This window comes from Anser cygnoides, chromosome 6 (assembly GCF_040182565.1).
Source record: "Anser cygnoides isolate HZ-2024a breed goose chromosome 6, Taihu_goose_T2T_genome, whole genome shotgun sequence".
In the NCBI taxonomy this organism is placed as follows: domain Eukaryota; kingdom Metazoa; phylum Chordata; class Aves; order Anseriformes; family Anatidae; genus Anser; species Anser cygnoides.
The window spans coordinates 14,408,991-14,436,130 of record NC_089878.1 but is presented as its reverse complement, the minus strand read 5'-3'; the positions used below and the strand labels follow the sequence as shown (position 1 = coordinate 14,436,130).

The 27,140-nt window shown below is 38.6% G+C and overlaps 2 protein-coding genes across 28 annotated transcripts in view; one reads left to right on the top strand and one right to left on the bottom strand.

Annotated features, from left to right (window-relative positions):
- CARF (calcium responsive transcription factor) overlaps positions 1–7,862 on the bottom strand; it is a 47,070-nt gene extending 39,208 nt beyond the window's left edge. For 12 of the 27 annotated variants that reach the window (XM_048047116.2, XM_048047121.2, XM_048047117.2 and 9 more), the window contains exon 1: positions 3,438–4,012. In XM_048047116.2, the coding sequence (XP_047903073.2) occupies positions 3,438–3,507 (70 nt within the window). In that variant the 5' untranslated portion in view covers positions 3,508–4,012. Of the gene's footprint in view, positions 1–437; positions 4,014–4,077; positions 4,148–6,247; positions 6,328–7,512 lie in introns of those variants that run through there. The other 15 variants (XM_048047123.2, XM_048047129.2, XM_048047131.2 and 12 more) reach the window with 11 other exon arrangements.
- Positions 4,157–12,267, top strand: WDR12 (WD repeat domain 12). The gene is made up of 13 exons (XM_048047141.2): positions 4,157–4,314; positions 4,398–4,492; positions 4,827–4,921; positions 5,558–5,664; positions 6,527–6,642; positions 7,150–7,304; positions 8,071–8,116; positions 8,751–8,836; positions 9,035–9,175; positions 9,284–9,389; positions 10,206–10,338; positions 11,173–11,245; positions 11,837–12,267. Exons 1-13 carry the CDS (start codon positions 4,274–4,276, stop codon positions 11,912–11,914), a joined length of 1,272 nt encoding a protein of 423 aa, XP_047903098.1. The 5' UTR covers positions 4,157–4,273; the 3' UTR covers positions 11,915–12,267.
- The last annotated feature ends 14,873 nt before the right edge of the window (positions 12,268–27,140 follow it).

The following is a 27,140-nucleotide window of genomic DNA, read 5'->3' as shown; positions in this document are numbered from 1 at the left end:
TTCCTTCAGGAGTATAGTTTAACACCTTGTACAAGAAAATTTGCTTGACTTGTCATTGTGCACACAGATACAAAACAGACAATATGCGTTCTTACGCTTTTCATCTAGACATGTCCACAAGCACTTATCTATACACATCTAGAGATCCTTAGTACTTACAGATACGTCAGCACTGCTTTATGAAAATATTATTCATCTACTTCCACAGTAAACACTCAGGACTTGCATTACCCAACTCGGTCACACAGCCATCTTGAAGTAAATTGTGTTTGTTTTAAAGGGGTATAAAGCAACATTTAAATGACAGAAAATTACTTATTGTTAGACTACAGCTGGAAGCTTTGGGCACAAAAAATGCCAGATATTCAGACCAAAGCTTGGCGTGAATCACAGGATGAAAGACAAAAAACAGAGTTCTCAGCACTTTGGAGATTTACCTCCCATCCCAAAGAAAAGTCGTTCAAGGAGCTCAGCTGCCCATTACAAACCTTCAAGCAAACAGAGAATACGAGACAGTGAATTGCCACAGTCACAGGATAAGGCTTTCACCTAGCCAGCACAGCCTTTAAAGCAGTGACCAACCCCAAATATTTATAAGGAACTAAACAAAAAGACAAATTAACCTGGCCTCTACTTTACTAAACTATATATATACATTCCAGTATGCACGTAATACGCCAAAATGAAAAGAACAAAACTTAATTCCTGCAATTTGTATTGGAGGAGGGAGAAGGATGCTTTGGATTTTTCTCTTCATTATTTATTTTAGAGACAGGCAGCATTATGTTAGAACACAACTCCTACCAGCTTTATGTTCTTCATCACACAGTAAATTCCTTCAGATGGACTGTCTCAGCTGTGGCATCTAAACCATTTACAGCTTTAGTAAGGAGAATGTAAAAGGCTAGAAAGCCTTTTGGAAAGAACTGTACGACTCTGAAAGCATAAATTTATTTTTCTTTGAAAAAATATAAAGGACTGTGGGCAAAGTAGACCAACATCTCCTTAGCTTCTGGAGATGAATAAAGCATCTAACTTATATGAACAACATTATGAAGTTAAGCTGCTCATGTGCTCAATATAATAAATATTCTAAAGCAGATCCATTTTTCCTTTCAATTTTCAAGTGAAGACGCTCCAAACCAAGCTCTAAATGAAGTTAATCATGTTTACCAAGTATTTTGTAGCTTTGGGTCTGAGAACAGTTATGAGATGTTTCAGTTTAAATATCTGAAACAGACAATGGAAAAAAAAAAATAAAAATCCATGCCAGACAGAACTAGATTTCATCATCACTCAATCAGTGTCCCCCAATTAAAAGACATAAATATATGTTGGTTTTGCCAGGGCAGCACTTTCAGCTGTTAGAGACCACCTGAAGATGTTCGTTGAACAAAAGGCGATGGTGCGTGCTCTGAGCATGCCACAACCCTGCCACAGAGCACGGGGACGGCTGTCTCAGCGCTGACCTGTGGCCAGAGCAGCCCAACGCTCTGTATCTAACAGGCTAGTTAATAACAGCCCAGTGAAAAATGATAGCAGCAGGGCAAACATACAATGGTATTTTTCCAGCTTCCTGTCATAAGTAGAACAGAAATAGCTTGAGCCTGAAGTTGTATCTTGGTGTTTAAAAGACACCCTCAGTATATTTCTGTTCAGTGACCTTGTATAATCACTATTCTAACCTAGGCAAGCAACCGGCACACACATCACCCCAGGAGTGAACTTCATGGTTCAACCATCCAGATTGCATCAGCCTAAGTTCTGTGCAACCCTAAAAAAAAAAAAAAAGTTCTTTTTTTGTCCTAAAGAAATATACTGTTATATAGATGCTTAGAAGCATGTACATAACTAATAAATGGCATAGTTAGATAAATATTGCCAACAAATTCTCCAAATCAGACAACTAAATCCTGTTTATAGATATACACGTGGATATTTGTCATGAAAAAGTGAATAATACACAAGTATCCCTCCTTTTCATAAATGTTTTACATTCGAAATTTTTGTGACACGTATGTAACACCATGGCTTGCTACATTTAGCAAGACGTTGAGGGAGAAAGGTGGGAGTTTAATGTTAGTGTAAAAACTGGATCAACAGCTGTATCCCCCATGCACAGCTCAAGCACAGGCAGCTCTGTGCCTCAGCTTCAGGCTGAGCACAGCACCAGGAGAGCCACCTACGTGCTGCTCTCTGCCAAGCCCAGTGCTTCATGGCTGCTCCCCACCCAAGGGTCAGCACCCTAATGCTGCAGCACCGCTTCTGTCACCCTGCCTCCCCATTGAGAAGCACCCTGCTCAAAATAAAGTGCTATCTGCAGCTGCTGCTGCCCTCGGTTTGACTCCACAGAGAGCTGGCAGCCTCAGAAACTGCTAGCACAGGTAAGTATTGCAATCATCACTAGTATTTTAAGAAGTCTTACTGACAGGATCTTCAAGAGAGCAGTCATCAGGCACTGCAATATAGCTTACTATACTATACTACCATCAGCAGTTCAGTTCCAAAGACAAACAAGATCACTCAGCAAAAGGCAGGCAGACCTCAGGCTATGCAGCTACCAAGAGCTCCCCAATGGTACGGCTGTGCATGCTGGGGTTCCTATTGCACACACTAGGTTCTCAGCGTGCCATCCGCGGCCATAGCTTGTGTAACGTCAAGTTTTCTCAACAGGACCAGGATTTCTACATCCATTCTGAGGTGAACCACTCGTGTCACAGCTGCATTCAATCTTCTCAATAAACCAGAAGTCCCCATGCTGCTTCTTAGCACATGAACAATTCAAAGACTAACACAAAAGTTGAAATAGCACTACTTTAAAATCCTATTGCTGACTAGCTACTTCTATGCCTACGTTCAGGTGGAGTACTGGATTTCTGCATTTTTTTGCCTCCAATTCTTTATTCTATGGCAACACCTATAAACCACTGGTCTCTACAAATACACCAGTTCTAGACCAATGTAACTCTCAGGTCTCACATGACTGTGTGTTTCTGCCTTCCCTCAGTTATAAGGACTCTTTCTGAGGGCTATGTACAGGCAGACGCAAAGAGAAGTACTGCCTTCCAAAATCCCAGATCAAGTTATTTTAACACTGAGGGAATTCTGCAAGGTTTTAGTCTCTCTTCTCTTAGAAGAAAACTGAACTTAAAGAAAACAAGTGAGCCCATTTGGATAATAGGCCCATTCTCTTACATTTACAGACAGGAGTCTTCAGCGTGCACCCGTGTTAAAAGAAGAAAAAGATAAACCAAAGCTCGACTGCTAAGTTCACGTTTTCAGCGCTGCTGATAGCAACGTGCCTCATCTTGGCCTCAGTTTACACTTCATGACAGGAAATACATACAGTTGGAAGCCTCACTAACAATTCTTCCTCAGTTTTCCCTATAATAATTAGGAGGTTTTATAAAAAGATTTAAAATAATTGCAAAGCTTACCACAACGCTCCCTCTGAAAAAGCTGCCTTTGGTGACACCGCTCTGACAAGCAAACCATTATAAAGGGCATGAATTACAGCGAAATGTAACAGGGACGAAACTGGAGCAGAGCACTGTCCTCAAGCAGACGGCTGAACTACCTTAACGTTAGCTCGTGCCGGGCTCGAGACTCAGCTCGTGCCCGCGGTGCAGGAGCAGGCGGGTACGGCACGAGGCGCACGGAAGGTTCGGGAAGCGCCCGGGTGCTTGGCGGGCCCCGGGGGGACCCCCCAGAGAACCGCGGGGCGGCTCCGGGGGGCGCGGGGGCGCTGGGGCTGGGCCCCGCCCGCTGCCGGGGGCGCCGCGGAGGGGCGGGAGAACCAACGGCAGAGGCGAGCCGCAGGTGCTGGCGCCCCCCACCCCGGGGTGCTCGGCTCCCCTCCGCCACCCGGGGCAGGACCTTCCCCGCCGCCGCAGGGCAGGGCCGGCCGCCGCCTCTCGGCGAGGGGGCGGCGCCCCGTCAGCCCGGCCACCGCGAGGCTGCCTTCGCCGACCCCCTGCCACCCCTCGCCGCGGGGCACCGCGCCCCCGCCCCGCCGCTCTCCCCCCGCCCGGGGGCGAGGGGAGCGCGGCCCCGACCCCCGGAGCGAGCCCGCCCCACCTCGCCTCGGCTCCCGCCGGCGCCGCCATGGAGGCCGCCCCTCGGCGCACGCGCGGCGCCCACCGGCCGGCAGGGGGCGCGCCGGCAGCGGGGAGGCGGCGCGCGGCCTGGCGGGGGCTGCGGCCGCGTGGGGCACGGGCGGGCCGGGCGCTGCAGCACCGCCGGCGCCACCACCACCAGCAGCACCACCGGCACCATGGCGCAGCTCACGGCGCGGTTCCGCACCGAGAACCCCAGGTGAGGCCGCCCCGGGCTGGGCCGGGTGGGGGGTGCGGGGAGGCCCCCGCGCAGGGCCGGCTAACGGCGCCGTGTGCCCGCAGGTACGCCGTGGAGGATGTGCCCTTCTCGGTGCCCGCGGCCTCCGAGATCACGGACCTCAGCCACCTCATCAACAAGCTGCTGGTGGCCGCCGACGGTAGGTGCCGGGCCGGGGGCTCCGCCGCAGGCCCCGCCTCGGCCCTGCGCTTCGGGGCCGGGCCGGGGCCGCACGGAGGGGCCCGGGGAGCGGCGGGCGGTCGCAGGCAGCCGTCAGAGCCCCCGTGGCTCTCAGCGAGCCTCCCTTGCGCTCGTCTCGCGTAACGCCGTGGGCTGCCCACGCGTGACAGCGGAAAAGCCCCGTGGCTGGCCGCCTGGCTGGGCTTTTTATGCTCATGTTGGCTCTGTTCCCCTGAGCCAGCCACAAAGCGAGGTTGTTCTTGATGGCATCAGTTAAATAGCAGCACCTGAGAGTGAATTCTGCTTTGTTTCAGCTGACCACAAATATGTGGAATTTGACTTCCTTATCAATGGCCAGTTCTTGCGTATGCCGCTGGTCACACACATGGAGATGGAAAATATCTCCACGGTAAGTCACGCTCGCTTTCTTTCGCTTCCAGTGGGATAACAGAACAGATTTAGCCAACATATCTCAGTCTAATCAAGGTATTACCCTGTCACCCTAACTAGGTGAATCTCTAAACTTGTGAAAAGTTTCCTTGCTCAGTTTTTCTCCTTTTCTGACTTACACAGAAGTCCCTGTATGTTTCAAGCCGTTCTCAACTGCAGAATGATTAGGTAGTACAGGACTGAGCAGTGCAAGAAACACCATTAATCCAACCTGTTGTCTTTATACAATTTAGAGGGTAAATTCTTGTTGCATGTAGTTCATCACTAACATGTTTTAGTTTCCTGTGCTTAGTTACATTGAGAGATAAAGGGAGAGGTTAGCATCACCTCTAGAAAAGTCAAATTCATGGATTAGTTTAGACACAACTTTTACATAGGTAGATACAGTAAAGAGGAACCTGAAAACTGTAATTATTTTGTTTTGCTTTCAGCTTGCCATTAATTGTAACTTGCTAAAACTATGGAAAGCAATAATACTTGGATACCAAGACCTTTGTTCAATAAACTTGTATATTTGCATCACACTAAACTTAAGTACTATTGCTATTAAGAAAAAATAAACTGCACTAAATAAATCTTCTGTCTGTGAGCTCAGGAAGAAGTGGTGGAAATAGAGTATGTGGAGAAATATATGGCCCCTCAGCCAGAGGAGTGCATCTTCCATGATGACTGGATCAGTTCTGTTCAAGCCACTGAAGAATGGTACCACACTAACCCAGTTCTAAGTTTGTATTACTTATTCCTGTTGTATGCAGAGGACTCCACGGTGTCAAATGAAGTCCTATTCTGTATCTTTAAAAGTCTGTTTTTTTTTCTTGATCTGTTTTGATCTTTCTTTTTAACCTAGCAAGTCAGTCAGATACTACTTGCTTTTGTAAGGGGTTTGGTTTTAACACCTCTGTTCTCTGCTGACAGCAACTTTAGCACAGCAGAAAACAACTGCTTGGGATGCTGTTAGTAGAAATCGATAACACAAATACTGCTCACTATTTCTTAAAGGACACCAAGATTTCTATTTTAAAGCTTAAATCCTTTAGACTTCAAATGTGACATTCATGTAGCAACAAATACAATTGTGTAGCTTTGTGCAGAGCTTTTCTTTAAAATGCACTTATAATCGTCCTTTTCTACAATATTTTTAAATTTATTTCCAAACAGCTAGGCCATGCTCCTCTATTAAATAATGGCTTGAAAGTGCTTTGAGATTCTCATGTAACATACTACAATAATAGCATATTATTATCTTTTATTTTAAATAATGTATGAGATATTAAGTTTCACCTACCAGAATATGCAGTACTCCCTCTCATTGCTCTTCTCCTGTACTCCTAGCCTTGCACTTGTAGGTTTTAACAAAGCCTTGCACTGTAACAAAAAGATTATTTTTTTTTTTTTAACTTTTCCAAGTTTTGTTTGTTTTTTAATAGAAAGTAGTTACATTTTAAATTCATTTCAGGTAACCAGTTACTATGTTAATATTTTTTCTCAGTTTCTGGTTGGTGTGTTCTTTCATAAAAATGTTTGTTTTTAAAGACAAGAATGCTTCAAATTCTGTATTTTGCAGGATATTAACTGGCTGCTATGATCAGACTGCTCGAATCTGGTCTTTGGAAGGAAAATCCATCATGACAATAGCTGGGCATACAGAAGTAGTGAAGGATGTGGCATGGGTGAAGCAAGGTCAGCATATATATTATGGGAACAGTAATAGCTTGATTTATTGGGGGATAAATGTCAGTGTTGACTATGTTGAAATGACAGTGAATGACTATTCAATAATCACAGAATAGTTATGGTTGGAAGAGACCTCTCGAAATCATCTGGTCCAAGCCCCCTGCTCAAAGAGGACACCTTCAACATGTTGCCCAGGACCATGTCTAGAAATCTAGATGTTAAAAATGACTTCAGCCTCTTGTCAGAAGTCTTGATAATGAAGTTAACAGCTTCTTTTACTGGCACCATTACAGTAATGAATGTTGTAGTTTAGAATTCATGTTGTCTATCATCCTTTCAGTCTTTATCTGTAAATATTTGTATGCATATTTACATTAATTGTACTTGCAGAATAACAGTGTAAACTGAGACATGTCTGGGTTTCTATCTACTATTTCATCTTCAACTAGGATAATTACTACGAATGCTTTGGTAAGCTGAATTTGGTGTGAACATGACTTCTTTCTTCCTCAGATAGTTTATCCTGCCTGTTACTCAGTGCATCTATGGATCAAACTATCCTGCTCTGGGAGTGGAATGCAGAGAAAAACAAAGTGAAAGCCCTTCACTGCTGCAGGGGGCATGCTGGGAGCGTGGACTCCATAGCTGTTGATTGCACGCGAACTAAAGTGAGTGACTTCTTAAAAGAAACCTGTCTTTTGGGATGTTAGCATCCTATATCTCAAAAACATATTTTTTTGGCCCTGGGTATCACTGGTCATTGTGTTATTTTGACCAACACACTGATTTTTCCATTCCTGTTATAAATGATGGTTATTAAAGATTATGTGCTACATCAACACTAGATAATCTTTTCAAACAAAGCAGTGCACTTACTTGTGATATTCACAAAGTATCACAAAAAGCTGAAGGTGACTTTAGATAGCACAAGCCATTATACTGCTCCTTTTGACTTCCGTTGAGTGAAGCTGTATGTTTATTTTTAAGGAAACATTGCATTTGACAGACATGAATACAGGTTATAATGAACTATTTTCAAATTCAACCTATATTTCCACAGTAGTTTTGAATGGGAAAAAACATTTCAAGAGTGATATTCAGAAAAAGCAAGTGACAGAAGAGGTCCTTTCCCTTCAGGACTTAAGTATATAAGAGCATTCACACCGAAGGTAGAGTCACCCCTCTCAGCTTGCCTCAGTAACAAAAGGATTAAAATCTGGTGATGAAAGAAAGAGATATTTTGTAGATATTCTTCCTGCAAAGAAAGCAGGGGGGGGGCGGGAGAGGAATTTGATCTATACAAAAACTTCTTTGGTCTCATTCGAGGAGCACAGAATCCATTGGTTAATTTTTTTCAAGCAGGATCTGTACACTTAGTATGGCCTACAAGGCTTGTCTGGATCAACTTTTAACAAAATGTTTCTATTTTTACAGTTCTGCAGTGGGTCTTGGGATAAAATGTTAAAGATCTGGTCTGCAGGTAAGATAAATCTAGTCTAGGATCCTTGGCTGTCTTCAGAACTGTACTTATGACAGCCTGCACGATGGATACATGAATACTTTATAAAGAAATTAATTGAGATTAAAATTAAAAGCAAGCTCTAACTTTTTTGGGAGGGAGCGGGGGAGGAGGGGAACAGGACAGGACACAGACATGACAATAGCTTTGCAAGCCTGTACATAACTATTTTAAATTATTGTTTTGGGTGGTAACAATTTCAGGTGTGGTTATTAACAACCTGTTGCTGTTTTATTTAGAACACAATACTTCGTGTCTGTTATATTTAAACATGCAGGTTTTAATATAGACTCTACATAACAAAGGTTTGTGGGTTATTTTTCTGGTCTATCAACACCACAGTATGGAGGACAATAAGATAGACAGGTCTTTTCTAGAAACAGTAATCTTTTTTTTTTTATCTGCATGTTCTCTTTCACTGTTACAAGTCATATTTTTCCAGTTTCGTGTATATATGTAGGTACTGTATCTAAAAGAAAGATTCTGTTTACCCCCACACTTGACTTACTGTTGGGATTTTTGGTGAGGCAGGATGGTCTTAAAAATACTATTACAACTTCAGAAACCTCTAGATCAGGTCTGTCTTTTGTCATAGTCCCTACAGATGAAGAGGATGAAATGGAAGAAGCAGCAAACAGACCACGGAAGAAGCAGAAAACAGAACAGTTGGGACTAACAAGGGTAAGATGAACTCCAGGTTTGTCCAGGATTTTATTTGAAAATTGTGACCGTAGAAAGTAATTGTTATTTGTTAATATTTATTAGACCAAAAAATTTCTATGATGTGCCTGAGAACGATCAGATGCTTCCTTTTATTTATTGAAAGAACAAATGTATAAATGATACTCAATCTAATCTCTTCTCACTTTTAAATCCTAGACTCCCCTGGCAACCCTCTCTGGCCACACAGAAGCCATCTCCTCCGTGCTGTGGTCAGAGGCTGAAGAAATTTGCAGTGCATCATGGGACCATACCATTAAGCTCTGGGATGCTGAGACAGGAGGTCTCAAATCAACTTTGGTGAGATCACTGTACTTGGTATATTCAACTAATGTCCAGCTTAAAGATAAAAGCTGTTCAAAAACAGTAGCCCCTCCCCCCAATTTTTTGTTCTTTTTCTTTTGACAGACAGGAAACAAAGTGTTTAATTCTGTCTCCTACTCAACACTTTGTCGACGTCTTGCATCTGGGAGCACTGACAGACATATTAGACTATGGGATCCTCGCAGCAAAGGTGAAACAAAATATGCATGTTTGTGAAGTCTTTTTTTTTTCCCCCTCAAAAATCAGAATTTCTCCCTGCTAGGAGACATTTCAAAAACTGTTTTCTGTTGCCTCTGCTTGAAACAAGCCATTTGGAAGCTTTTGTTAAATACAGGCAGTAGTTCTATTTTCTGTAACTTGGTAGAAGACTTCTTTGATTTTTTTACCTAGTAATTTAGAGAACTCAGCTTAGATTGTCCTTTTTTCTTCAAACTTATTAATGTATATTCAACTGTGTATTTGCAAAACCTGAACTTTTTTAAAAAAAAGATTCAGTCCCTCTATTGGTAGGTACCATCATTAAAGTAAAATAGTAGTCACTTCTTTATGCTATAGTGGTATGATCTCTGACAGGACTGCTAGTCAGTTATGACTGAATGAGCCAGATTTATTTCATAGACATATTTACTTGTTTAGCATCTATAAATCTCATCCAGAGTTCAACAGTATAACAGTATTTATCTTATTTGTTAATAATAAAAACATTTTTTTTTATTTTTTCTTTTCAAAAATCTCAAATGTAAAGAGAGTTTAGGGACTAGAAAATACATTTTGATGGTTTTAAATTCTTTTTACCAGAACTTGGGTAGCTTTTTTTTTTTCCCCAATGTTCACTTTCTTCAAGTTCACTTTGATTTCTGAAATTAGAATTGCAGGGTATCAGGATATCAACACTTACCTTGAACACAAATGTGTTGCCGACTTTTTTTTTCCACTGGATTTTGGATGCATCTTAAAGGGCCTGTTTCAGTTGACATCTGCTGAGTAGCTTTTCTCTTTTGTCCAGATGGCTCCTTGGTTCTCCTGTCTCTGACTTCTCACACAGGCTGGGTGACATCTGTGAAGTGGTCACCCACCCATGAGCATCAGCTGATCTCTGGTTCTCTGGACAACATTGTGAAGCTGTGGGACACAAGGAGGTAAAATAAATGTGTTCCTTACTAGTCAAAGGAATGTAAGCTTACAGCATCAGTTAACCTAATGAAATAGTGAGATCAGTCTGAGAAATTTATTGGAAACTCCTTTGGTATTTCTGGAAATCCTCTAGGATTCAGAAGTCAAGCATATATTGAAAGGAAGAAAAATATTTGTAATCAACATGATGACCTATGGCTTAATATCTGAAAGAGCTGTATGGTGTTCCAGCACATGATTGACTTGGCATTAAGAACAGCATGGATTGAAATGCAGAAGGCAGGAACTCTGACATTGCTACTGGGATTAAGAACAGCAGAAAGTCTGTTACACGTTGCTCTACTTCAATGAACAAAACACATGCTATTTCTATAAAATGAGCCTAATAGCATGAATAATGAACTTGCTACTCTTTTCAGAACTTTCATAACAAATTTCCGAAGAATGAACTGGTTTGCATTCAAAAGATATAAATGGCTTTTTCTGGAAAAAAATACAGTCAATCAGTATCTAAGTGGAAGAAAAAAGATATAATAAACTGTTCCTAAAAAAAAAAAAGTCATTACACTTTGGTCTCAAAGTAGTTTGGAAGAAGCTGAGAAACATTGCTGCTTTTCTCTTTGGAGATGTAAGAGAGGTTAAAACTAATGTAAACAGCTGTGGAGAAAGCAGTGGAAACATCACAGACAGTGGAGATCCATACATTGTTAAAGTGTTTAACTGCTAAGACCACATCTGTGTGATACCATTGTGATAGTATTTCTTCCAGGAACCAATTTTGCTGACTATAATTGCTCACAATTTCAAATGTGTGACTGTAAATACCTGTGTTTTACCAGTTGCAAAGCTCCTCTGTATGACTTGGCAGCTCATGAAGATAAGGTTTTGTGTGTGGACTGGACAGAAACAGGGGTAAGAATCCAAAAAGCAAGTTACTCTATTTATATACATTGTGGTTAGGAAGTGGGCTTAAAGCAATATTTCTTCCTTTATGCTTAATGGTGGAAGACATCAGGAAGTTGGAGTAGTTGCTTTGGTTAACAGTGGGTTAAAAAAAAAAAAAAAAAAACATTCCAAGGTACTGTTTGCTGCCATGGAGACTAAAAGAGCAGCATGAACTGAGAGCTATGGCACAGCATCGCATGTAGAATGGAGGAACTTTATAATCCTCTATAGCAAGCTGTTCTGCTACTTCTGGTACACACATGCATAAAATTAAGAAAATATTTGTTAATGTTTAAAACTCTCAATATGGTTCCTGTTAGGAAACAGGAAAAGGCAGGAAGAGCTTTAGAAGTTTTCCACAAAACCTTTTTCTCCTAATTTCAGGAGGAGGGTAAGAGACTGTTGCTTTCACAGTTTGAGTTTTAGTCATGCGTTAACAGTTCATTATTTGTTGCTTTTCCTGTTCATGTCTTCAAAGGAGATCAGCATCTTTTACATTTTGTTTGGGTATTTTGCTTAGTTCTGATATTAATCACAATTTTCTTTTCCTGTCACCAGTTACTATTGAGTGGTGGTGCAGACAACAAACTGTATTGCTACAGATACCCAGCCACAGCCTCTGATGTCGGAGCATGAAGGACAACAGCCAGAAGATTTTTTTAAAAAACATTTTGCAGCAGTCACTCCGTTAACACCTGAAGGAGGTTTTTGTTGCTCAGAGAGCGGTTGTTCCTATTTTTTATATTACTAACCTGTATCCATAACAACAGAATGACAACCAGCAGCTTCAAACATGATTACTGTGAAATAAAGCAAAGGCTGTTTCCTCCCTTGTCAATTGCTTTCAATTTAAGATCTTTTAAATGGCTATTTGTATAGACCTGTTACTAACAGTAAACTGTTCCTGACACTTAAAGAAAAATTACTCACTGGACTAAATTATTTTTGAGTTTACCTTTCCCTTTGAAAAAAATAAACTTTTGTCTATAGTTCACTGTTTTAGTGCCTCACTTCACATAAAAATCAGACTCAACTCTCCTTTCAGTATGGCGGTTGGCAGTTCTTAAGATTAGGTCCTTTACTGACAAACCCAGTCTGCTTTTCAGGATAACACTTAGTATGTTTGCAGTGCAAATGTAGATGGTGAAACAAAATCTGAACTAGCATCATATACTACTAGATTATTATAAAACACTTTTTACAACACAGTCAGGTCACAAGTTAATTTCAGTTAATTACTGGAGTGAAATCTATCAAAAATATCAAAACCAATTGAACAAAGTCAGCTACCTGATTATAACCCAACTTGCATCTAAATCATCCTATCAATATAGTTTAAAATCTGAATCTGTAGAATACTCAGACACTGAAGTTGTATTTCTAACATCCAAAATCTATACCAGAATGGCAGAGCTGCTTTTTAAACTCTGCACGGACTGAACTCTCCTGCTGTCTTATATATATTTCTAGGATAAATAGGACAAATGCAATTAATACTTACAAGAAATATATTTACTAGAAATAAGTGTTTCAAGACATTTAAACAGCAAACTGGAAAAAAAATGTAAAATTTGGTATTCCATTTTAAGTGCCTCTTTCACATAAATTTGTGAGTATGCAAAACTTACGCAGACATACATATGCACACTAATAGAGGGAGTTGTATGAATAGGAACTGTTTGGTGATTTCTTTTTTAATACCTCTTTGTGGAGAACAGCACAGAATGGCCAAAGGCTGCAGTCATTTGTTTACAGATAGAGCAACTTGTCTGTTTCAGCATCATTTTGGCATTCTTGAACATCAGTCTCAGTATGTCTAACTGCCTCCAGACTTGTGGGTTTTGCTCCTACCCACACATCGTTTAATAAGAAATTGTGTTTAATTCATAATAAAATATTTCAAAGCATTTATATGAATTTGGCACAGGATCTATTGCCAGACTATTCAACATAAGACCAACATGGTTGTACTAGATCTTAGTGAAAATTGCCTCGAAAATTTCATGTCTGTTTCACGTCTGTTCACAGAAATTAGACCTACTCCATATTACTCTTCCCTTCCCTCTCAACATAAAAATTCTCCATAAAACTGTTTTTTAACTAATTGGCCCTGATATATTAAAAATGTCATTATTTCATGTGGGAAAAAATCAACAACAAATTTCTGTAAAAAGTAATTAATGGAAAAATCTTACAATTAAGCAAGTCACTTTATTATTTAATCATCAATTGATAAAAATAAAACTCAGCCCTAGAGTTTAAATTTAATCAGTTCCAGTCTCTCCTCTGCTAAACTGAAGAACAATTCAGTTTTCATCTTTTTGTAAATAAGATCGCTTGAGTCATCATTTCTTGTTCAGAACTGAGTTGTCAGTTGATTTTTGAAGGAAGCCTAAGCACAAGTCCTAAAAAGTCAATTAAGATTAAACTCATTTTATAATGTAAAATTAAGTTTTGCATATTTTTTTGAAGTATTCTCCTCACAGCTTAAACACTTCAGTTACCAAACTGAAGTCTGACACCATTTTTATAAGGTTCTGCCTTTTTTTTTAAGAATCTTCTTGGCCAATGCACAAAACTTTGCTGAATTATGCAAATGACAAGTAGACTTATTGCAGGTTACTGAATTTTTTAAAATAAGTCATTTATTGTTCTCTATCTGCAACTTACATTTTTATTATTGAATAGTATACCACTAAATTTTCCAAATACATTTTTTAAACTTCCAGAGAAAGTTAAGAATACTGTGCCACTGGACTTCCTGAGAAACAGTGAAAAGTCACTTTACAAGCACATCAGTTAAGTTTCTACAAGCATCTCGTTTGGAAATTATTCTAGAGTTTAGGTATTTAAAATAGAAGAGTTTTTCTCAACACAAATCACTTTCCTAACCCACTGCCACATTTGATAGCATACCTACGTTGGAAACACTATCAGTTTGTTTGACACAGCTTGTAGCTCACACAGTTATAACCTTTTTTTTAAAAAAAAAAGTCCATGGAATCACCAGCATCTCTCCCTCCAGCCATGCATAAAATACACGGAACAGAGAGATGAAGCTTTTTTTTATTATTATTTTTTAAGAAAAACAAACAAAAAAACCTTTGGGCTTTTTGCTGCTAGTGGTAGCAAGGTTTTCCCTTAATGAAAATAATCCTGTATGATCCTAAATAAGTTTTGTGTAGGCTGATCAATTTTCAGTATAAACTCCACATACTTCCCAAGATTTCAGCACAAGTATGTTAGGAGAGATTAACTACATATGCTTAAAATGACTTCTACAATTTAAACAGAAATATTTCAGAAAGTTTGGAAGGAAAAATGTATGTGGAAAAAGGAATATGCTTTTAATGGAAACTACATATTCACAGTTAGTAGAATTAGTTATTGTTTACCTGTAAGGTTTTACTAAATATACTTTGAGAATGCATACTTGTGACAAGTTGTCCTGTCACACTATCCCTGTTGCACCTGTTTAATAGCTGTCTTCCTTAATTATGTAACTGTTTAGAGAGAAATTCTAATCATCCTGTTCTGACAGGCAAAACTATAACTGATCCTCAATTTCTACCCAAATACCCAGGTCAACAAAATGGCTGTCACTGGTTTAGCACAAATGCTGGCCTAAGGCTCAGGTTGGCCAGCTAAGGTGAGAGAAGCCACATCGATGCAAAGAGCTGCACAGATTGTTAGATAGCAACAGGTTACAGTAGCTTATGTTACAATTCATATGCCAAAAAAAAAAAAAAAAAAAAGTCCAACCAAGTTAGAATCACTAAGTATATTTCATGGAAGTATTTGGCACAGAACTCAAAAATTAGGGGGCAAAAACTTGGGTTCGAATTAACTGTCATGGTGACCAATTAAAATTGTCCTAGAAATTGTATGAACACCGGAATGAGTGCCTTTTCAGCTGACAGTGAGAAGCTGGATGAATCTGATTTAGAAAAGACAGTTGCTCAGTCTGCGTGAGTCTACCAACCATCCAAATCAGGCCGTTTACTGTATGGAATGCTGAAAGCATAACTCAAACCATAAAAATGTAAATTTCTGCATTGGTTTGAATATTCATATTCAGAACTTCCAAATGTCAAGTTTGCATATCTTTGAAATTTATTCCATTGGCCAACTAATAGCCCACGACCAATTTATATCGCGTTGCCACAGAGGATCTTAGTATAAGTTTAAGGGACTATAAAACCAAACAAACATTGAAATAAGCACTCTGGGATTGCTGCTGAGATTTTCAGCATATAATTTAAGCAAAGAAATTTCTTAGAATGTTTGAAACAATCTCTGAATGGGAACTAGCAGTCACAGAAAGCTTTATGGAGAAAAATGATATGCTAATTTTTATTATAGCAGAATGTTCCAATAATTGAAATTGCTTATTCAAAAAATCTCCCCTTATCACACTATTATCGATGGCTTACAAATTTAGAGTAGAGAAGTTCTGACATTCAGTCAGCTACTGGAAACTACACATGACAGACAGTTGAGGTCACTTAGAAGAGCATTTGGGAAATGCTCACTGACTTAATCATTCCCCTTTAACTGTATCATCTAATCATCTGTCCCAGTTGTTGAAAAACATTCCAGTTCATTACTTCCGCACACACACACACCTTGTGGATTTCTGCGTACAAGACAGGTCAGCAAAATGCAGCAGAAATACTGGAAATTGAAGTAAACTCACCAAGGAATGGAGATGAATATGCGGTAACATCTAATGCAGAGCTGGATGTCAAATTAGAGATAAATGTAAGCATCTGTAAGTAGTGTCAGTATGAATTTAAATGTAGAATACAAATACATGAAAATGGTATCACTTTTTCTGCCACTAACAAGTACTAATTATTTTCAGTCATTTTTATTATTTGACAAGCCAAAACATGATATCTAGTGTTGGAACTACATTATTGTTTTCTGAATATATTCAACACCAAAGAGGAGACTTAAATTATTCTCCACGCTAAACGACATCATTACCGTGCCTGTGCATACATCATCCCTGCATACACTTAATATCTGGTACAATAGCTTAGCAGTTTCAAGTTTACCACATTAACCAAAGTGTAATATGTAGGTTTCTGCCAGCAAGATCACTATTTCTTTCTGTGATATAGAGGTTATCTGGGGGCTGGGAGAATGACAGCAAATGAACTATACTCTCCATTTTAAAAATACATACAGAACTGAAGGCTGATGGGTGACATAAATCCCTCATTTGTGTTATTTGAAGTTTGAAGGCAAACTGCTCATCAAACAGTGGATGTAGATACCCAGAGGCATCTGCTGAAAACATGTGCTTTAACAAGAGCCTGGAAGGCGTGGCATGGGTGTGCATTAGCAGGAAGAGTTGTTCACATGATGTGTTTTGGATTCCCAACAAACATCTGTTTTCTAATCTCCCTTTACTTCTAAAGTAAATACAGTACTTCCTAATTTAAAAAATGAACTTCCATCTCTCTCTCATCTTTTCTCTCAAGTTTTGCATCAACTTCAGCCTGAATCTTAGCAGTTTCAAATTAATTTGAGAATTGTTTCTGATCATAGTTTTTATATATATATATATATAATTAAAATTAGAAAGTCAAAATCTGACATAATTTCACTGAATACCATCAGGGTACAGAATCTGTTTGAGATGCTTGTAAGCTCAGAGAGATATTTGACTGTTCCACTCTCAATTTTAGATTAGGAATCTTATATTTCAGATCTTAGATTATTAGTTCATAATCTTGCTGGAGTTCATTTGTGCACAGCATGAGGTTCTGGAATTTCCTGTCAGCAGGTGAATACTTGGAAGAGGGATAAGGAACAGCATTTGGCATTACACAAGATCTTTTTCCCATCTTGCACCAACATGCAAGTGGTCCTCTTCTTGGAGAACTATTTTTTGCTTTTAAAAAAATTAAGTAAGAATAAGGTTTTGCCATTAGGTTTAAAAGCATACACAGACTCTCAGTGGATAGTCTCTGATAGTTACCCTCCTGCAGTTAAAATGCCAACTTAAATGCTTCCTAGATCTAAACAGCAGAGATTTAAACAGATTCTGATTTCAGCCACGCTGCTGTAATTTTAGAACACGAGTTAAGACAGTGAAGCCTATCAAAATCAATGGGCTTATAGATTCATAGAGGACTTTACACACAGCCTAAATGTATTTTACAGTAATTAATTTGACCTTGTATCTTGATGTAGCTGAAAAGTGAGAGTCGGAACCAGTTTAGGAAAAAAAAAAAGCGGCATTTCAGCAAAGCCTTTTCTGGAAGGAAATAAACTTCGTTTTCGCAGTAACTAAGCTTTAGAGCAGAATGGTGAGGGGGAGGATAAGATGGTTTTCTCCCCTCCTAATCCAATCTATTTAAACAGGGGAATCAAAACAACAGATGTTTAAGTATGAAAAGTACTGCCTGAGATGCCAGCACCACAGAATAAGCAAGAACTCATAAAAGATGAGAAGGTAAAGAGACTACAATTCCCTCACCTATTTCAGTTTTACTTATCTGCTGGCATTTAAATGTACAAAACCAGGGTGTCGTGTTAAAAAGACGCCAAGTTGTTTTGCAAGGAGAACAGTTTATAACTCATGCATCATCCCACCATACACCATTCTGAATCTGTGGGGTATTTATAGTATTGCTTGCTAGAGAAAACACGGGATCATAAGATATAATGTTTTAATTGATCATTGTTGTGAAGAATATTATACTATGTACCAGATAAGTTTGTCTTGATGAAAAAAAAGAAATCTGTTTCTAATCTTGTCTTAGCTTGCAGCAGTATAGTGTAGAAACTGAAAAATATCTTCAGTTTTGGGATGTCTGAATTGTATCTTTTAGATCTTGGCAGACACATTTGAAGCTGATCATTTTGCTTAGCTGGCTTGAGTATTGCTTTCACCACTTCCTACTGGCCTTCCCTAATTATTTTTTAATAATTTATGACACAGAACTCTATAGGGCTGGTACTGTAAAAAAATTAGAGACAAATATAAGGCTTTTTTATTTCCTACTGCAGTAATACCTTCTTGCTATTTACTTCCCTTATTTTGCTATCCACTCCCTGTTTTATAAGGAAAATATCTAGGATTTTATTCCTCACGGGAATATCAAGATCAAAGCTGTAAAGTCTTCCCTCCTTTTAAATATATCAGCTGTTGATCTTCAGGCTAAAATGACCCTATATAGCACACATTTTGTGTGTCTAATACATTGCCACTCTATTTTTCTACCCACATATATTACTGACCACATTATGACACTAGGGCTATTATGGTAAGCAGTATTTGCTTTTGACACACCTTGTTGTTATTTACACTTATTGTGCAGATGTCTCTGCTATCAGTCCTTCCTACACTATTAGAAGAATAACTGTGCATGTGAAAAACAGGGGATAAGCAGAAAAGAAGTGCAGCTGATGCTCAAGTGATAAGCAGCAGTCCTGGTAACTAACGGCAGGGCTTCTGGAACTTCACAGCGTGGACATTACCATTCCTGTACCGAAGAACAATCTCCCACAGTCTATGAGCACAGTCAGATGTCTGCATTTATGTAGCTTAAGCTACCACCCATTCTCCAGAAGTTAATCCTTCCTCAGTGTCTGTGGTCCTCATTACTTCTGATGTAAGGCACAAGTAGCTTGAACCACCACTCTTTTTTGTGTTTAACTGTTGTCTAGATTAAGTTTCGTTCTCTACAAATATAGTCAGGCCTGCACAGTCAATCCAACTCCTCTGATTTCAAACAAAACATCAAGCTGAAATCTGATTTAGTCTTTGAATGTGATTCTGCCTAACATTGTCCAAAGAAACATCGTATTGAAAGAAGATCATTGCAATACAAATGACCTCTGATGACCTCTATAAAGGTATTAAGTTTAACTTTAGTTTTTTTTTTTTTTTTTTTTTTTTTTTTTCCCTGGGAAGCCTGATGGCTCTGAGATAAAAGAATGATGCTATGTATTAAGTTTTATAATTTTAAATGTATATAGTTTATTGTATGCTCATATAATTTGATGTTGTAGTTCAACCTATTCTGTTCATAAAACAACTAACATCTCTTTCTAAAGGTTTTTTTTTTCCTTTCAGATGGCCTACAGAGATCTCAGAAAGACTACTGAGGAATCACAGAATTGTAGGGGTTGGAAGGGACCTCAAAAGATCATCGGGTCCAACCCCCCTGCCAAAGCAGGTTCCTTAGAGCAGGCTGCCCAGGTAGGTGTCCAGACGGGCCTTAAATATCTCCAGAGGAGGAGACTCCACAACCTCCCTGGGCAGCCTGTACCAATAGGGACTTCATGGTACTATATGCAGTGACAAGTTTATTATTGTTTGTGGCTTTTCTTACTTTTGTCCTTTTTTAACATTCCAAATATTTAAATAAACACTTAATCTATAACATTAGACAAGAGGAAGGGCAGGAGAATATACTCCTAAAGTATCATGATACATTAAAACATTTACGGTCTATTGAGGCCAAAACCATTTCAGACTCGCCATAGAAATTAGGCTTGACATTTCCTGGGGAAAAAAAATAAATATAAATGCTGCATTTTCATAAATAGAAGACAAAGTCCTTTGTTAAATATTCAGTCTAACTAGACTTGCAGGGCCTATTACTAAAGCTGTAATTGTCATGAAGGAGGAGCTTTATAATCCTTGAAAACTTTAATGGTGCTTTATACTAAAAATTATTTTATGGATTAAAAAATCAACTTATATCTTTCCAATTACAAATCTAAATGCCGGCAGAATAGTACCTAATTGCAAGTACGCTGTTCATTATAAATCACAACATAACAGAACTACTACTGTGGAAGTTTCCTCTGACCCCCCAATTTTGCACCTTTATCCCTTGAGACTTAAAATAAAAGGAACAAAAAAAAATTGTGATGGTATAATCAAAATTTTACAGATATTTTAAGAACGTTTGTGGGTAATTGTTTGGAAATCAATATTTAGAACTATGTTACAGCTGCACAGCCTTTCAAAATGTTGTCCACTGTTTGTAATGAGCATTTCAAAGTGTTAAATATTCAGAATTCTTTCAAAATGTTAATGAATGTGTACACAACTGATACACATGCACTCCCCACCTGCACTATTGTGTTAGCTCTGGGGCCCCCAGCACAAGGAGGACATGGACGTCCTGGAGCAAGTTCAGAGGAAGGCCGTGACAATGATCAGAGGGCTGGAACACCTTCTCCTATGAAGACAGGCTGAAAGAGCTGGGGGTGTTCAGCTTGGAGAAGAGAAGGCTCCTCATTGCAGCCTTCCAGTACCTAAAGGGGGCCTATGAGAAAGTTGAACAGGGACTCTTTATCAACGAGAGCAGTGATAGGACAAGGGTAACAGCTTTAAACTAAAAGAGATTTAGATTAGACATTAGACATTAAAGAGATTTAGATTAGACATTACGAAGAAATTCTTTACTCTGAGGGTGGTGAGGCACTGGAACAGATTGCCCAGAGAAGAAGCTGTGGATGCCCCATCCCTGGAAGTGTCCAAGGCCAGGCTGGATGGGGCTTTGGGCAACCTGGTCTAGTGGGTGGCATCCCTGCCCATGGCAGGGGAGTTAGACAAGGTGATCTTTAAGGTCCCTTCCAACCCATACCATTCTATGATTGTATGTTCACTCATTTGTTTTCAGCTTTTTGAATTATATACAGATAGTTATCTTCAAAATAATTACAGTTACATCTTTAACACCAAGTATATTTTTTACTATTCTAAAATAAAGGATATGCACTTCCCTCATAAATACACTTAGTCATTTGTTTGCTAGGTTATGCACAATACATTTCTCATGCTCAAAGAACAAAACACAATACAGTACCACAAGCAAATAATTATTGCCAGTATTTCAATTTTTCTGAAGCTTCTAAAAGTCTCAAGAAAAAGAATAGGAAAAACTTGCCCTTTTTAAAATTCCTGGAAATGTCACATTGCTAGGAATGCCTTCTTAAGCCTCAGAGTTCAATTAAAGGCACTTAAGTAGAAAACTAGCAACAAATACCATATTTAAAAATATGGTATAATATCCTCATTCATCTTCCTTTGTAGCACGTCTATATATCCCTTAGCAATCTGCACACACACCCCTCATTAGTTCCACATGAAGTCTGACTTGGACATTAGTGACTCATTTTTTTAAATCAATTCCTCCCCCAACTCCACATAGACCACTTCTAGCTGCAAATGTTGTCAAAATCTGAAGGCTTTTTTATTAATCTTACCAGTTTGAACAATGTGCTTGTTTTGCCACCCCCAAAGTGCTCATAATAAAAACAGTCAATAAATTGGAATTGTCACACATTATTTTTCAATTATTTCTTTTTATAGCCATACCTGAGGAAGAAAAGCTAAAACCCTTACAATGTTTCAGACAGAGCAGAATACAGGTGAAGCTGGAAAACGGATTGATGTCAAGGGAAGGATCCTTTTTTCTTCTGCCTAGCAAAGGTTTTCAGCTTTATCATTTTTTAGTATTCCCCATTCACTTTACATGCACTGCTTTTAGTTCCATTAAAGGTGTAATTCAGAGAACATGCATGTATTTGGTAAAAAGATACTGGAAGGGACATGTGTCAGAAGTGATAGCTATTTTATCCCTGAATAGAAAACCACTTTCCTAAACTCTGATGTACATAAAGTAGCAGATGTTGATCAGGTGATAACAGGTAGCTCTAAACACCTCTCTCTTCCCCACCAGCTGATGTTCTTTAGGCTGTGTGCCTGGTCTATTCCCTTCCCATACATCCTTCTCCTGTTCAGATTAGGTTCACATCTGCTTCAGACAGAGCATTAATATAAACACACAAAACAAATTCATAATTTCAAACTGATATGCTAGCACTTGGCAAAGCCCTACACAATTTTGTAGAAGGAAGCTTACTGCTAAAGTGCTTGGGCAACAATGAGTAATATCTGTTGTTTGTTACACACTGAAGCTATTATTGGATATTTTCAGCCAACAGATTGAAGGTGAGTTCAGTGCTGCTGCTACGTACATAGACATACACCTTGCTATCAAAACCAGATCCTTCAACCACTTGTCTACTTGACTTGAAAGTTGGCAAGATTTGTTATTACTATATGACATCTTAATTCTATTTATATTTAGAATGCTAGGAAATTAAAAAACACATGTACATCTAGCCTTCATATTCCCAGAGGTTTACTCTGCTTCTTAACACAGAAGGTAGAGAGAAAAATGGGCACTGTCTAAGCTGTGCATTTGCAGTGTTTGGGTACACTGTAGGCCATGAGCATGCCAACAGTTTCCTATTATTGCTGTAAATACAGGGTTGCTTTCATAGAACATGCATCACTGGTACTTTTAAACTTTGGGACATACAATATCAGAAAATCAACTTCATGTACCAACTCACAGCTCAGCATTTATTACTACAGTATATTTATAGTTGTGTTGGTACATGGTTTTTGTCATGTGATAAGAAGGCAATGAAGGCAGCACATGCAAGTGCTGAGAAACATGAACACTAAAAATGTAACTATACTGTAGTTACAATCAGCTTACTTCTCCCAATTTTTCCCCAAAACATTTCGCTTACTTGGGCTCTTACATATTTTATCCCCCCCCACCCCCATCTCTTACCTTCAGACTGGCCTTGTCTCAACTTGGGCATGACCTACCAACATTCAGCTTCAAAGCTATGTATCTGATGCCATTTGGACCAAGCTTGCATTGAATAGAGAGGAGCACTGCTGTGGCTGGAAGATAAATCCCAGGATCTGTATCCTGACAATTGCAAGCAAATGGGGAATTCCAAAAAGTACGTTACATATCCATACAAGCACTGTCTACAGTTGACAAAGTCCTGGTTGCCAACAAGTACTTTTGCAGTTCACCATGACTTAAGTGGAGACAAAAACATGTAATCTTTGTACATTTTTTAGCTACTGCATGTCACGAGTAGGCTCAGAAAACAAAAGAAAAACTTAAGAACTCACTCCACACCTGGGGAAAAAAAACTATTGTTCCCTGTATTTGTTATTAAAGCAGAAGAATGCGCTTAGCACCACAAAGTCAGCATACGAAAAAGGAAACATGAAACAACTTTCATACTTGTTTAGATAGACGCTTGTCTTCCAAAAGTATCTCCATCTTCCACCTCTCCAGCAACTGCTCTTAAGTGTTTTTACTAAGCAATCAAAAGGGTGAGGGAAAACTTAACTGTTTTCTGCCTGAAACGCTCTCCTTCAGGATGACACTAGTTATACTCCAAGCACACACAGTTAAAATTCTGTAAAAGAAAATGAAAGTCAAAATTTACACATCTACTGCTAGGACACTGTACAAGATTACTTTCATCTCTTGAATATGTTTTCACCTTTAGGAAGTGAAGAAATTATAATTATTATTCGGTATTTCTAAATTTTTGTCCATCAGTTGTTCAATTTCTCTGGGATTTAAATACAGATGCAAGTAAGGACTACCAAGGATAAGTTTGAGACACCAAAGGGGCATCTGTTAGAAGGTGAACCTACTTTAAGCCAATAAGTATAATTTGTTTTCACATTCCCTGGCAGTCAGTCGGATGTCTACAGTAGCACCAAATCACTCCTGCTCACCTGCCTTCCCCAATCTTCTATGACTGAGCATGGAATTTAGGATGGTAGGCTCAGACTGGCTGCTTTTTATAAGCTTCCTGACGTTCAAGTATGTCTTTCTTCTGGAACAACCACTCCATAACAGCAGTCTTGCATGTTTCAGTCATTCTTTTCAAAACAAGGAGAGCAAATATGGTTATTTAAGTATATAAAAATTTCTTTTGAGCTTGAAAAATCAAAGCTGAGGTATTCTGAAAAGTATTCTCGAAGACAGAATAAGAAAAGACTGAGCCCTATTCCTTGTCCTCCTCCAAGGAAATAGAGGAGCATGATCATTCACCCTTGAATCTTCCAATTTTCCTTCTATCCAAAGTCACAAGCATAATTATTTGGACAGAACTAATGTATGCTCAGTATTGAGTCTTCCAATTTTAGAATATATGAGGCTTTTTGAAGAAATAGCTGTAAGAATTGGTTAAGCCTTTCAAGCTTGAGATCTCATATTTTTATTTTTTTTTTTTAGTAAATTGAATAGAAAGCCAACTGTTTGAGATCCACACGCTATAGAACCAGATAGTTAAACAACAGTGCAAATAGCAGACAACTTTAAATGTGTTCAATGACCTCTGTGTCCCTCTAAGTAACTTTTTTATATTTCTGCAAAATAGCTCAGCTCACATCCAAAGTCCCTGAGCAACCTATGGACTTGCATCCACATTATTCTGTTGCACAGGAGGTAAATTCCTTTTGTACTAAGACAATGGGTTTCTTACAGACACCAAGTTTCAAACCAGGAGAACAATCACTTAATCTAGAATTAAACAACTGAAATGAGTTCAGTATGTTCAAAGTCATTCCCTATGTTCATTCGCCAATCTATAAAGTACGCAACATTTGCCCTTCATCTCCCTAAAGTTTTCCTTTTAAATCTCTGGACAAACTGTATATTAGAGATCCATGTATAAAGAGTATTTTTAATAGAATTAATAAAATTTCTCATGAAGTTAACTAACTTCTTGAAATTAGTAAATGGTTATTCAGCATTGTAACTTAGAAATGCAATCTTCCTAAGTGCGACCAAAATTTTGGCGTATTGTCATCTTCCTGCAGAAATATAACCAGTCACAGTGTTATGTATAACCAGAACTTCTGTAAATTTCTAAACGTGCTACTGAAATTATATTTACAAACAGTTGGAAGAACATGATTATTAAACAGCTTGCACTGTACAAGTCAATGAATTGGACAGATGAAACAATAGGTCAACGTGTTCCTAACTTTAGTTTTCCTTAGCCATTACAGAAGTCTCCCTTCAACAACCCAGCTGGAGAATGTGGACAGAGGAAAGATGATATTCCCAGGAATCTCAATAAGCAAGCACAAAAAAAAAGTTGGAGTCAAGAAAAAGTCATAAACATTCTGTACATGTTTTATTAGGAGGAAAACATCCGCTTCATAGAATTAAAAAAATAAAGCAACAATAAGACTGTTTGCCAATTACCAATCTTTTCCTTCAGCTTGCACTCTTCCTTTTTAATGATAGTTTTGATATTATTCGTATCTTACTTTTTCACATTACAACAGTTTTAAAATTTACCATTGCTGGTAGATTGCCATGTGTGTAAATGAGGACGTGTTCATTAATTTATATCTACCGAATAAAAATTAGGGTTACATACCTTCCAAGTATCAATCTCCTTTCCATGACATCAATACAAGAAATCAGGCTTATTTCCACTGAAATAGCTGGAGTTGGGCAAATACAAAATAAGCACAAGAGAGATGTAAGCTTTCCTTGTCTGTACAGCAGTTACATCACTGAGATTTCAACACAACCTGTATCACAAAGCACTATCTGATCAATTCTTTCTTACTCAGTTCAGATTAGTCTCATTAAAGAAACTTCTATCACAACAGAAACTGGAATAGGCGGACATGTGAATGTACAGCAATTTTGTCTTTCAAGAAATTTGACTGAATATTTCAGCAATTAACATAGTCACTTAACAGGTAAAAAAATGCCAGAAGTACATTGAGCAGTTTCGATTCGTCCCCGTTACATACATCACAAGCTACCTGAACACTCTTGGTTCCCTTGCACCGGGACCCATTCCACTGCATACGAAGGGCCTTGCTTTCTGAATGAATTTGATCCTCAGCGATACAGCTCATTAACAAAGAAAGAAATACAATTATGTGTTTTATTTAAAAAAAAAATATTTAGAAAACACAGATTTTATCACATGCTTAATCTTTTACCCGGTTAACTTAATTACTAGGAACAGGAAAGTTAAAACTTCAGTTATTAAACACTTGACAGGCATGTAAGATAATTTTTGTATAGGCTTGATTGAATGCTACAGTTTAAGGTCCAGCACCACGGTGATGTGGTTAAGGATGAGTGCTGTATATCACCTCACCAGAAACGCCAAGCACTTCCCTCTAGATGCAGAGGCTCAGAATTGCTGTTTCCAGGCCTTGGAACTGCAAAGCCCATGATTTATGGTTCCTCCTCTGGAGGCTTTCAGAGTAACTGTCTCTGGTCCTCTTCATAAGTGGACAGCTGTACAAGAGAGGTGACACCCCAACACCAGCAATGTAGCAGTGAGGGTAGAGGTGGCACACAAAAAAAATGGCTCTATTTTCACCCAATCCGTGCTTGGGAAGAAGACAAAGAAAACAGTTTTGTTTTTATTCTTATTTTGATGGCAGCTGTCGGAAAGCTGCTCAGCAGTTTGGAATGTCACAAGTAGTCCCCTTGGAGCTGGATTAGAAAGAGATGGAGAAAGCCAAAAGCACTAAGCAGATAGTTTTGTAACCATGGAATAAATCTTATTGCATATTTACAAAGAACTATATTCTCTGACATTTATAGTTCTCTTTCAAATGATGCAAGCAGGCCCTGAACTAAACTTCTTTTTTTTTGAAGTCGTATAATCTGCTTTCACTAATAACTATGTAAGATATATACTGGTAAAACATCTCTAAAAATAAATCTGCCAGTCTTACTGGAGGGGAAGCTACAATAGATGCAGGCCAACAAAAATAATGATTTTTCATTCCACTTAAAGTTCAGGAAAAATATCCATGTTCGCCAAATAAAAGAGAGAAAACCAATGGGAACGGAAAATATTTTCATGCTGAAAGAGGATATTTTATACAATGGAGACTCAAAGTCAAATCTCTCATTATCCTTTTTAAAGGAACTTTCTGAAATATAACACCAAATTTTTCCAAGTATGGTATAACCTTTATTAACTTTAACAATATTGCAGCAAACACTTT

Bases quoted from the DNA above. Each gene is read 5' to 3' on its own strand.
- WDR12 (XM_048047141.2), top strand. From the start codon at position 4,274: ATGGCGCAGCTCACGGCGCGGTTCCGCACCGAGAACCCCAG. The intron at 7,305-8,070 runs GTGAGTGACTTC...CTATTTTTACAG, and splicing joins TTGATTGCACGCGAACTAAA to TTCTGCAGTGGGTCTTGGGA. The intron at 10,339-11,172 runs GTAAAATAAATG...GTGTTTTACCAG, and splicing joins AAGCTGTGGGACACAAGGAG to TTGCAAAGCTCCTCTGTATG.